Source organism: Corvus hawaiiensis, chromosome 7, assembly GCF_020740725.1.
Source record: "Corvus hawaiiensis isolate bCorHaw1 chromosome 7, bCorHaw1.pri.cur, whole genome shotgun sequence".
Classification (NCBI taxonomy): Eukaryota; Metazoa; Chordata; class Aves; order Passeriformes; family Corvidae; genus Corvus; species Corvus hawaiiensis.
Window position 1 is genome coordinate 35,170,053 of NC_063219.1, and position 13,299 is coordinate 35,183,351.

At 38.5% G+C, this 13,299-nt stretch overlaps 1 protein-coding gene across 2 annotated transcripts in view; it reads left to right on the forward strand.

Moving 5' to 3' along the window:
* The window catches only part of SPOPL (speckle type BTB/POZ protein like), a 33,397-nt gene extending 20,690 nt beyond the window's left edge, over positions 1-12,707 (forward strand). Inside the window, exons 6-11 of one of the 2 annotated variants that reach the window (XR_007204757.1) lie at positions 2,945-3,122; positions 3,217-3,272; positions 4,807-4,929; positions 6,131-6,273; positions 6,358-6,516; positions 8,458-8,545. Coding sequence is in view for 1 of the 2 variants with exons in the window: in XM_048309411.1 (XP_048165368.1) it covers positions 2,945-3,122; positions 3,217-3,272; positions 4,807-4,929; positions 6,131-6,273; positions 6,358-6,411; positions 8,458-8,602 (699 nt within the window). In the remaining variant the exon portion in view is untranslated. Of the gene's footprint in view, positions 1-2,944; positions 3,123-3,216; positions 3,273-4,806; positions 4,930-6,130; positions 6,274-6,357; positions 6,517-8,457 lie in introns of both variants that reach the window. The other variant, XM_048309411.1, reaches the window with a different exon arrangement.
* Positions 12,708-13,299: the final 592 nt, after the last annotated feature.

Consider the following 13,299-nt stretch of genomic DNA (forward strand, 5'->3'; position numbering starts at 1 on the left):
AGATATAACAAGTGTTTTATGGTTCTGTAAAGATACTTTTGAGTATTTTCTCTTCTTAAGTTGTCCTCTTAATGAACACTTTGATGTAAATGAGCAGCTCTTAAAAGTAGCATTTGGTTTTGGAATAGATCACTCTAGTTTTAGAGATTAAGTTTGTTTAAGAAATGTAAGTAGAAGAAATACTGAATTTTCCACAGAGAACACTGTTACTTAAATTCTGATGCTAATCACTGACAAAATGTCTTGATGTTTTAATGTGAGTGGTTTTTGTGAAATGTTGGACCTACTGTGATTATAAATGTGGAATGAAGTAAAACATTTAGTTGTTCACAGCAAGTGTGTTAAAATAACTTCTGGCTTGTTTCAAGGTGAAGGAAAAACTTGGAAATCCAAATATTTTAAGAATTTCTTTCTTTGGATGTGTGATACCAGCTCTTCAGCTGTCCTTAGAAATGACAGGTGTTGTTTGAAGGACCTGTTTCTATAGACAAGCCTGAAGTTTTTGTCCTTTCACAACTTAACTGTTAAATTCCAATTTCCATGTTTGCCTTCCTACTTGTTTCCTGTTTGGAAAACTGGCTTACCACTTCTTAAGCCTATATTGCACTTGGCTTGATAAAACTTGTCAGATGTAGCAGGTATTCAGTGAAGGTAACTGATCACTGACTGTGTTGGTTGGCCCTTCTTCCTGTTGGGTTGCAGGAAGATTATTTGGTTGTCTTTGGCAGCAAAGATACTCATTCTGTGTTGCCAGAGGTTTTCAAGATCATCTGGATATGCCCTTGGATTGGAACCTGAAGGGTTGATAAGTTTAATACTTTGTGAAGTCTGGTGCTGCCACCAACAAGTGACCTAGTGATTAAATACAACCTCAGTGTTTTAGACACACTGTTCTCTGTTTGACTGAATTCTCCCTTCCCATATAATCCAAAAGTACTGAAGCCTTGCAGATGTTCCATTTGCTAATGGAATAGCATATTCTCTGCTATCACAGATCTCTTACCTGGCTTAGTAGTCTCAGGAATCACTTATATCACCCTTACTATTGGATTACCACAGATACAAAATCAAGAAAATCACGGACATTATCCTTGTTAACTGTCATCACACAGAACTTGTTTGAGTTGACAAGTTTTCGGTAGTTATATGGGATTAACTTAGTTGGATTTCAGCTTTATTTAAATTAATTATAAATAGTAAGATTAATCTTTAAAAGACAATACATGCCAGGCCACTTGGATGGGAGAGACTTGAATTAAAACCTTGCTTGGGTTATATATCTTAAGAAGATGATTTGTAATAAATGCTTGTGTTGCACATCTCTCAATAAATACTAGAAACTATTCTAAACCAGAAGTTTGGAAGGTCAGAAATCAGTTTAAGTGCACTTAGAGTGTGTAGGTGACTTTCCCTAGACACTGTCTGTAGCTAACAAAATGATGCTGTGTGGACAGCTGGGATCATGAACTTTGAGTCAAGGCTCTGGAAAAGCATAACTCTCCTCTGGCAACAGAAGATGAGCTTGGCTAAGCTAAAACTTCTTTTGTGTGTATGAATATCTCCTGAAATCACTGTGTATGGAAACTGGGAAATAGCTCTATAGATTTTTTGCTGTTATAAATGTACAGTCTTACTGTGAAAGGGAAATTTTGCTGTGCTTTGGGTTTCTTCTGTTTTTTTTTTTTTAAGGTGGAAGAATGTAAAGGAATTTCTTGTATTCACAAGGGGGTATGAGACGATACAGGGAATTAGGCAGTGATTCATATCCCCAAGCTGCTGTCATAATTGGATCATCCTCCTCCTCTTCTGGTCTGGAGTTTGGTTTGCAGTGCTCAAACTTTCTGTGAAGCTTAGCTGGGCTGTTTTTGCTTTATCCCAGATTTATTCCAGATGCCTTTGGAAATCAACCAAAGCCCTGATCCTAGCAGTATCAGCATTTTCTCTTAATATGTAATCCTAATTTTCTGTATTTGAGAGATGAAGTGATCAAGATGTTGCAGTATGGCTCTTTACAAAGGTTTTATTCTCAGGTTGTGCTCTCAGACAAGAGAAGCAAAACCTGCTTAGCTCTTCTGTTTCTCCAGCACACTGATTAAAAGGACTTAGTATGCGAATACAACTGAAAAAGCAGCAGGGAGTGCTGCTGTCCTGTTTACTTCCTATATGAAAGACTTAAACATGGGGAATAATGGCAGAATATTCACTTCAAAAGCACATATTTCAGTTTTCTGAACTGGTTCTGTACAGAAGCTACATCCTGTGAGGATGCATTTCATTATTGAAGTTACCTACTACATCTTGTATTTTGAAAGTAACGGCTTTTAATCTTGTTTGGAAAACAATTACTTGTGATTCAGGCCTCACCTGGACTAAGTAAAATGAAAAAATGAAGGAGCTGTTACTTGCACTTGGTTTGCATTATCACTCTGCAGGTTATACATAAACGTAACTGTCAGTACAATAGGGATATCTTATTAAAAAATCTGTGGGTTGTTCTTATGAAACTATTCCGTGACCATGTGATCCTGATGGTCTGTATAAAAATTTATATTGTGTATATTTTGCTCGGATGTGTGTGAAGTGTTGAACTGTTAACTTAACTCTGAAATAGCATTAACTTTTTTTTGTTCCCACTGGTTTTCTAAGAACCCTATCTGTCCTTACTTTGGCATTTCTGTCAGGTGGTATGTGGTATTGTGCTCTTTCTTTTTGTTTTGGTTGGATAAGTACACAATATTAGAGTCTCTAAGTGAAGCCCTGTTTGTTTAAATGTTACTTAAAAGTAAACTGTAAAGCATTAGCTTATGGTTCTGGCCTAATGCCAGAAGCTTCACTGTTTTTTGCTTTGCTTTGGAATTGTTGGAATTCTAGCAATAGGTACTGTGATTTAATTATTGTTGGCATTCAGTTATGAAGGAGTTGTCTTGCTGTGATTTTCTGTTAGGTAAGCGTGGTCCAAGACTCAGTAAATATATCAGGACAGTCTAATACAAACACTTTGAAGGTACCTGAATGTCGACTAGCAGAAGATTTAGGGAATCTCTGGGAAACAACAAGATTTACAGATTGCAGTTTTTATGTAGGAGGACAAGAATTCAAAGCTCATAAGTCTGTCCTTGCAGGTACTTTCTACTTTTGTATTGCTATTATTTTGTAATTTCAATTGCTGTAAGTTTAACATTTGATTATATTTAATAGTCACTTTTCTTGCTGCAGCACGATCTCCAGTTTTTAATGCAATGTTTGAACATGAAATGGAGGAAAGCAAAAAGGTAAGCATTACTGAAAATGTTACCTGTAAATATTTGTACCTTGTGGAAGTGGAAAACATTGCAGAAAACTTGAGGTAGTTCAGATTGAGGAGGATGAGGGCAGGAGGGACAACTCCTGAACCTCTCCTGATGAGTTCTGAGGGAATTTGTGTAGAAAGAGTGGAGAGGTGCTGGAGGATTTGGATTTTTTCAGGTGCTTGTGTCTGCCCTAGATAATGTTTTTAAACATTAGCTACTGGTGCAATTGACCGGATAATCTCTGCCCCCTTTTTGCCTCAGCTGATTGACTTGACTAAGGTTTTGCTGTAGAGTATTAAAGTGTTTTTTATGGTAACCAAGAAACAAGGGGTGAATTATGACTGGAATTAAGCCCTGAAGCAGTGGAACACTTCTTTTCATTCGCAGCTTCTGCAGGCACTTGACCTGTGTAAGTGTTTTGGATGGGTAGTTACCTAATCAGCAGAGCGCTGCCTCTGCTTTTATGCACTTGATGTCTCCCACAGCGAGGAGCTGTTTGTGTCTTTCTTGAAGAAGCATTATCAAAGATGGGTTGGTTATAGGCAGAATCCATGAAAAGGGGAGGAACTGATCACCTCACTGAAGGGTTATGATAGGTGATCATTATTTGGTCTTGAAAGCTGCAAGATGCCACTTGTGTGCACAAGTACATCAGGTGAATGTGGTGCTGTGGTACAGCTGAGGGTCACTTCTCTTCACTGAACCTCTCCAGTTTGGAAACTTTCACAGCTGGAATTGGAGCATTTTATTGAGGGTCCTGGACTGAAAGAAATCCAAGCATGTCTCAGCTTCAATAATGTGCCATGCCAGGCCCTTGCCTTCATGTTAGCACTGGATCTCCAGTGCAGCCCTACACCTGCATACTGATAGGAAACCAGACCACGTACATGCCCTGTGCCTGGGATTTTTATACTCTGGCTTTTGCTTCTACATCTTTGACATCATTTCCTACTTCATTAGTTGCTTATAGGGGATACTGTTACAGGATAGGTCAAGCCTGCAGTGCCACTGTTAGGGCAATCTTCAGCTGTGTGGTGGCTGTTCAATGTGCTGCTTTGTTTGCTCTTTGGATTCTCAGAACAAAACCTGGGCTGTGTTGACTCAGTTTAAGTCTAGCCAAGAATGGCTCAATTTGTTCTGTCTGCTGCTCTGACCTCAGATATTCCAAATACATTGTTGTTTGGTTGGAAACTCAGAAGCGTTTTTCAATATTCCTGAAAGTGTGTCTTGATCTTTATGTACAGTCTGTGTGATAGACTCCAGAGTTATGCATTTCTAGGAAAAAAATTGCAATTACTTTGAATTGCTGAAGCTTTTCCAGCTGGTTTCTACCTAACTTTTAAGAGCTTTTTTGATTGCTTTCGGCTTAACATTGTTGAATGTTACCTTAAATTAGTAAGGATTTTGTATGGATGGTGAATGAAGACTTGCAGTGTGCATGCAGATGATACTTGATATTCACTTGGAAATTGTAGCTAAATTCCAAAGACTTTTATTGATTCTTTTTCTTTACCAGAATCGTGTAGAAATAAATGATGTAGACCCTGAAGTTTTTAAAGAAATGATGAGATTCATTTACACAGGAAAAGCACCAAACCTTGAAAAAATGGCTGACAATTTGTTGGCAGCTGCAGACAAAGTAAGTAATTGACTCCAAAGTTCCCATACCTGGTGTTTGCTTGGGGAATGTTGATCTTAAAAAAAAAAAAAAAAAAAAAATCTTATTTTCAGATTGTTTGATATATATTTTGCTTTTTTAAAACATGAGAAGCAGTTCTCATCAGAAATGAAGGAAGATGGTAAAGAACAGACTTCTTTTAGCAGTAGCAGGCTGATAAATCTTTTTTTTAAAGAGAAGTGTTTCAGATATTTATTTAGTATCATATTTTTTTATAAATTGGAGACCATTAATATGATTTGGAAAATTGGTTTTTGAATAAAAAGTATATTAGTTTTTTGTATTCTTCAAGAAGTTTTATCCAAGTTCTTGAATTAACTGTGCTTCCCTAAAGTACTGCTACTTTAGAACTTTCATCTTTTTGTCTTCCCTACAAATGTAATAGTTCTAATCTTTCATCTCTTCTGTGTTGGGATCTTGTCTACTCTTAAAATTGTTGCTCTTTGAAATACTTTTTCTGCTGTGCTTTTTGAGATGAAGGGATTTACAGCAGCTCAGCAATTAAGGTTATTTTTTGAATGCTGGCCTTGATTTAGGGCGTAACTGATAAATGTAGAGACTATTATAAGGTAGAGTTATATGATTGTCTGCAATATCAGAAAATAAAAATGAAACCTCTTCAGACTGTGACATCCTTCAAAAAAGAAGCACAGTTTATTTGTGCAAAACATAATGTGGGAATGCAGTTATTTTACATCAGATTTCTTGTAGGCTATATCAAAGGTATGAGGGAAATCAAGAAATTCAGAGATGAGTTGGGACTAAAATTTGTTTTAAACAATGTAGTTTGATGAAACTCCATTGTATCATTTCTTTCCCCTCACTTAGAGATGTGAACCTGCTCAGTGCTGATTTGGTTCCTTGCTCCTCCTCCCTTACCAAGCAGACGTGAAACAAAAACTTCCAAATGATTTATTTTTGTTCTTTTAATACAAATTTTGTCAGCAAGGTCTTTAATTAGTTTGTGTCAAGCCTAATGCTTGTGTTACACCTGGGGACTCTTCAGTGCAGCACAGTGTGCTTTGCAGTACCTGTGGGGAAGTGATTTGATGTTAAGCTTGGGAGGCACCAAGCCTGGCTGGAACTGTCTTAGGAACTGTAGGGATGAGGACAGAAGGAACGAGTTTGAGGAATGATTAGTGCAGTTTTTCTCTCTCTCCAGTATGCACTGGAACGGCTGAAGGTGATGTGTGAGGAAGCACTCTGTAGTAACCTCTCGGTAGAAAATGTTGCTGACATTCTTATCCTCGCAGATTTGCACAGCGCTGAACAGCTAAAAGCACAAGCAATAGACTTTATTAACAGGCAAGTAATGCTTATGAGTCTCTAAATATATTTATGTTCATGCTTGGTGTACTTTTTCAATATTAGCACAATTCTCTCTTGCAGGTGCAGTGTTCTTAGACAACTTGGGTGTAAAGATGGGAAAAACTGGAATAGCAAGTAAGTTTCCCTGCCCCACGATGTTCTGTACAAACACTGCTAAGTAGACTGCAGATCTTAAGAACTGTTGCTTCATTTCCACACTACTGAGGCCTGTCACTGACTGTAAGTAAAGTAGGATTCAGCAGATGCTACCCCAGTTATGATTGTGACTCCCCTTTTAAATGATAGGGAATGTTAACTGCCCTCCAGTGTGAGATCCTAACAATAGCTGGTGTTCATTCCCTCTCCTAGGGGCATAGTGCTGTGAGATGATGGAAGCAGCCTTTATAGAGAAAACCATTCTCTTGAGTACCCAGGTTTGTGCCTGGAGGAGTGATAACCCCAGTGTGGTTTTGAGACTTGCTTGGGTCAGTCTGAGCCTGCAGTATTTCCACAGAAAGGAGGGCAGTTGCTCTCTTTGCCTTCGGGGACGTGTTTGTGCACCTTCCCACATGCCAGCACAAGTGCTTTGGAGGCCACACAACTCGTCAGTCAGGTCCCTCTGATTCTAAGGGCTCCTTGCCTACACTGGAAATAGGTTGAGACTGTGTGGCTCAGGCTCTGGCACTGATTGCAGCAGCTCCAGTGAATCACAGAGTGGAAGACAGCCAGCTTCAGGATAGCCGGTAGTAGGTTCAAACAGTCTAAGGGCAGTGGAGCACTTATTTCTTACCATCAGAGAGTCTCCAGAGAACTTAAAGGCTGTATTGTACCACTTCGTTGAAATTATTGTTTCTCCTTGAAATAAAAAAGGCTTCACAGGCATAATGATTGATCATGATGTGGAAAAGAAGTGGGGGTGAAAGGTAAATAGTAAAATACCAGTAATAGAGATAAGTCAGGATGATAACTATGTAACTACTTGATGTATTTCTTCTCAAGTGATTTGGAAGTTCCTGAGCTGACTTCTGTCGTGAATGTTTGCTAGTTAACATGCTGGTCATCTTTGGTTCAGCTGAAACATCTGCAGTAATTCAGGGAAATAATATGAGAGGGCCTGGCTTAATTTACTGACTCTGGGCACCAGGGAGTCTGAACTTTGGTATTGTTTCTCAAGGCCCTTACCTTCACTGACTTGCAGTAGCACATTAAAGGCTTGCATTAGAAATCTGCCAAAGGTGTTTTAGAGATCATGTGGTGTAGAGGTCAGCTGATAACTTTATGCTTGATAATGTTCCTGAAACAGCATGGGGGTGCTCATGAAAGGCTTTTGAAAATGCAGAGCAATAAGAACTTGGGATTGATGCATAAGATATTAGTTCCAAATTACAAATTTATCCTGTGTCAGTGTGGCATGCATTCCAACCAATGTATTATTTTTCATGTGCAAAGTGAATTTTTTGCCTTTTTTCTATATTATTTCACCAAAAAGTAAATAACACTGAGTAAATACATATTTTTTAATCTCCTGGGTGTCAGTGTGATACTTGCTGAAATCTGTTGTTGCTTTTGTGTTAGTTAAAAATCAAGTGGCCATTGAAAGCCATTTTGTTGAATGTGGCCCATCATCTGCACTGAAAAAAGAGTGAATATTCTCAGTGTGCTCCACTGGTACTGAGCGTGCAGGCTCCCGGTGAAGGGGTCTGGAGCCAGCCAGCTAATCTGCCTTCATGGCTCTTTCTAGGAGATGAACTACATCCTTTTTGCTGCAGTTACAGCTGATTCAACTTGTCATCCTTCTCTCTCCCCAAATTGAGCATGCCCTTTTATGTAATGAGATTATCGTGTCTTCCCTTGTTTTTTGTCTCTGCACTAGACCTCATTTTCTTCCAGTTTTCCTCTTTGTTTTTCCTGAGCAATTTCAAGGTGGTTATTCTGACACAGTTCTCTAGCTGAGCTCTGGCTGGTACTGAGTAGAGCAGAACCTTTTGTCCCATGTCTGATTACATTTCTATACCCAAATTGCAAACGGCTGCTTCTCTCTGTTGGCATCCTCACTAGCACCCACAGCGTGTTCCGCAATGTTTGACTGCCCTTCTGCAGCACTTCTGCCTTGCCTGCTCTTCTCCACTGTGCATTTGGTTTGTAAAATTGTGTGACTGTTGTTAATGCTTCTGTTTTCAGCCAAGCAACAGACATAATGGAAACAGCAGGCTGGAAGTCCATGATCCACTCCCACCCTCACTTAGTAGCCGAGGCCTTTCGTGCTCTGGCGTCTGCACAGTGTCCACAGTTTGGCATTCCACGCAAACGGCTAAAACAGTCCTGAAATCTTCCATGAACTCTAGAGAAATTGGACTGACTCCACTCCTCCTTGTCCAGAGGTGTTTTCACAAACCATAACAAGAGTTTTTGTTATCCGTGTCCACAGAACAGGAGCTGAAAAAGCCTATTGTTTGCTTTTCAGATGGATAATTTATGGTTTAATCCTCAGCTTTAAATTAGACTGATTACTCTAATTCACTGAAAGGCCTTAAATTATCTTCAATGACTCTCTAGTCCATATAGTCTAATGTATCTTGATTTTTTTATTATTATTTTTTAATGTGCCTTGTCTTTTTGACTAGGCTCTGCAGGATTGCACTAGCTCCATAATGCAGTAAAGTTGATAACTGAAGATTAATTTTTGAAAGGGATCTTCCATTATTTTCAGAAGAAAAAAAAAAAAAAGATTATAGTTTGGTCCTGTGCTAACTGGAAGGTTTTGACTGGCCTCTCATTAAAAGCACTTGAACCAGAGGCACATCATGTACCCTAGGCCAAGTGCTAAATATAGGGAGAGCCTGTTTACCTTCAGCAAATGCCTACAGGCTATTTATGGCAATATACTGCTTTGAACATAATTTATTTTTCATTGTGGGGGCAAATATGCAATGGTTTGGCCCAAAAATGTATTTTCATTACAGTTTGTAATGCTTATTGTGTGTGTGTCAAAGCTGTCCCAGCGATGAAAAGAAACACAGAATAAACCTCTTGCTTGTGTTTCTTTCCGGTCCATCATTAGTTTACATTTAATGCAGAACTGAACGAGAGGTAAAAGAGTTCAATGTGAAAAGGAATAGTGGTGTTGTATATGGAATAAATATATCCCAGTGTGTGGTTGCATAGAAAAGTCAAGGATGCGTAGAATGACCAAATGTAAATTGAGGAAATGGGCCAAATGGATTCTGAATATGCACTTTTAATGTGTAACTTTTGTATGTTGTGTGGTACATATATATTTTGCTTTTGATGAATTAATGAGGTACAGGTAATTGTGGCTTAACTTTTTAGATACATTTTAAGATGCCCACAGCCACATGGGATTTAGTTTTGTTAGAAAAGAAAGGCATGTCTTTTTAAGACTCAATTGAAGGTGGCTATTGCAAGCTTTCATATTTAAGTAACAGAATATTTTTGCTTATTTGAAAAAGGCATGTGAATGGTGAAAACTTTGAAGGGATTTTTCCCATCTTGACGTATGTGCACAGCATCCACGAACACCTGGGGAGGCTGTGCACACATCGAGGAGTATTTCCCTGAAATGTCAGATGGTATCTGCAAGCAGAGACTTGCTCAGTCTTGCATTTCAGTTATTGTACTAGCATTGTGGATGGTATTGAAATTCTGCATAATGTGAAAAAGATGAAACATTTGTAAACTGCTTGTCATGGGCCAGTTCTTTATTATATGAACCTTAGCTTTAATATCAACATCCTCAGTGTTTGATAGCTTTGTTTACAATTGGGAGGAAAAGTCTGCAGTAATGCACACTCTAAATGTTCCCTGAGTTCTTGCATTGAGTTTACTGTCATAGTGATGATATGCTGTATTTCTTTTTTTGGGGGGGGGAAGACTTGGGTTTTGCAGTGGGGAATGGGAGATCTCACCTAGCTTATAAACCTCTTTGCATAAGGGTTTGAGTTTGCCTATTAAAAAAAGTCATGCAGGGAGGAGAGAGGAAGAATTTCAGATTGTTTCTCCATCCTCATTTCATTGAGATTCATCTGACTTGCCCTGAATTAAATTTTTAGAGGAAAGAATATATAATTTTATACTTTGGCATCTAGTAAACCACTTATAAAGGTAAATTGGAAAAAAAAAATGCCCAGTCCCATTTTGAAGACTAAAACCTCTAAATATGAATTTTTTTCTTACCCTCTAACTAAATCTTTATGATGGCTAAAGTGTAAAATCGGAAATTTTAATCATACACAAGGCATCACATTATATATTTAGAGAGATTTATCAATTTTTAAATACTTATCTAAGATAAAGTCTCATAAGCATTCTCCACAACAGGAGGTGAAGGTGTTTATTCCAAAATTATGATGTTTTTGCTGCACTGTATAATGTGTTGGGACTACAGCTCCTCATCCTCATCACTGTAAAACTCACAGCTCTCACGTGCAAAGTGACTTGAATATTTAATGCTGTAATGATTGCCCAGGTCAGCCTGTTCTAAAGTAACAACTTACAGTAATCAGATGGAAAGCTTAAGGATTTCTAGAAATTATTTTTGTTTAAAGCCTAATAGCACACTTTGTACCAAAAAAATGTCAGACACTGTGCTGTGATATCATCTGCATCAGAGAGTGTCCCCTCCTCAAGCCAGGCAGTGTGAACCATGTGTTACCCTAACAGGAAAGAGCCCTCTGCTGATCCATCTGTTTAGATTGGACTTTATTTATTTATGTTTTCAAGTTCTGTCCGATCTTGAGAAAAAGGTAAAGCAGTTGCTGTATTCTTAAGTGAGTGCACTAATTATTCACCTCTTTTAATTACCCACATGCAGTGTTCTCACTGGAACGGGACATTGGTCATTACAACCTTCCCCTTCGGATTCAGTAGCTCGGTTTCGTTCCCCACTCCTCAAGAACTTGCCCTTACAGCCTCACTTGGAAGTGCAGCAGATCAGGAACAATCTGATAATCAATGGTCAGGTTTTTCCAGGCTGAAGTCTTGGGGGTTTTTCCTAGTTTTCCCTCCAGGTTAGGAATATGCCGTATGAAGGTGCCATGTTTTGGCTTGCCAACACTACTCTCTCAGATAGATGTGAACCACCACTTCCATGCTTTTCTGGGGAGAACCCTGCATGTGTCCTGTGCGTGTGTGTGTGACTGTGCGTGTGTGTGTGACTGTGTGGTGTTTTTTGTCAAGGGTGACTTTCTAAAAATAAGGACTCAATTTGCTGTTAAAATGCTATTATGTATTATATATATATATATTTTTTTTTTTTTCTCCATTCAGACCTCTCCTAAGGAGATGCTTTGGGTGGAAGTTGCTTCAATAAATAATCCTTATTTCCTAGTCCATTTACTGCATGCAGAAGTATGAACACATTGTGCCTTTTTAGGAAACTGTGGCAATGAAGGGAAGATTTAACAGGGTGCAAGGTCTTTGTAAAACATATTTTTAAAGGTGAAGAAGAATGCTCTTTGGTACACAATTGAGATGGAAAAGTTACAAGTTGCATTTGACCTCTGTTGCATGTTGATTCTTGCTTCCTAAATTCAATTTCACCGAGGTACAAACTACACAAACAAGTGGAATAAGTATTACAGATACAAGTTGAGTAATGGTATATTTTTGTGAAATTGTGGTAATTGCTGTTACAAGATAAGTGTATGTCAAAACGTGATAATCATGGATACAAAGTTACTCTAGTTCTGATGTTTTTCTAAACACTGAGTATTTAGTATAAAATTCACCTTTGCACAGGAGATCAGTAGAAGACCTACATGGAGATTGTATTCCTTTTAAATCCTCATGGCAAGGCTTCTCCCTTGGGAGAATAAAAGCCATGTGCAGTATTTGAAACTGTGTTTCATAGAAGGCAGTGAATTGCAAATGTGAGGTACTGCTACCTGAAATGTTGTCAAATTTTGTCGAATTTTACAGTTGGTTAAAATTCCTAAGCTTAATTGATTTTTTTTTTTTTTTTTTTTTTTTTTTTTTTTTTTTGTAATTGACAAATGGAATGTTACCTGTCCTCTTTGTCTGGTGTCGATAGCATATTTAGTGCAGAGCTCAGCTCCTTAGCTAAGCCAGGACACTTAGTCTCGTATCTTGGCTTCTGCTTACAGTAAATGGACTATGTTTGTAAAGGGAATTCACTATTTCAAGTGTTTTGCAAGGAACTTCACTGTATTTGTAACCTGGTTTTTGAAGGCTTAAGATCAATGAGTCCTATTTTAGAAGTTAAACCAGTGAAATGACTTGGACCTGTTTTGGGGTGGAAATGATAAAGAGAATTCAGATATGTAAACAGTTGTATCAAACCATCCAGCCTTTTTTTATCAGCTGATGTTAATGGTGAAATACTTTTTGTACCTTGTTGCTGAAAATATTTTTGCGTTTCAGCACATCAAGTTACAATAAAGTTGTTACTTATACAGAATGTGTCTGTCTTTATTTGTTGTGTGTATCTGCATTTGTTCCCAATGGCTGCCTTTGCTTTGAGAAAGAGATTTTGCCTGCACTGTCAGTCTAGTGTAAAATATGCCGCTGTGCTTTTGGAAGCCTCTTTTGGGGAGGATCATCTTGCAGCCTTGCTCTGATCTCCATTAACTTGGTTATTTTTCTGTTTTGACACCTTAAAGCTCTGAACATCTTAACTTGCCTACCTGAGAAGTGTCTCCCTTTACACAGACTCTGACAGGACTGGTGGGAAGAAGAGTTGCTGCTGTGGTGATGAAGATGGGCTTGGTGGGTTTGAAATCTGCTTTCTTCTTCCACCTACCGTCAAAACCCGTCATCCTTTGTCCTGCCAAAGAGCACAGGCTGCTGATGAGCACATCCAGCAGGAATGCTGCTGGCATTTGTTACAGGAGGAGTGGTATGTAAGAGTAATCTGTATGGGGAGCTCAGGGGTTTGATATGGTTATAGATACCTTGCAGTGGTATGTGGGACTATTGATAGGCTGCTCTGTGGATGTGACTGTGGACACGCTGAACTCCTGAAAATGCTGATGTCAAGGTAAGTTA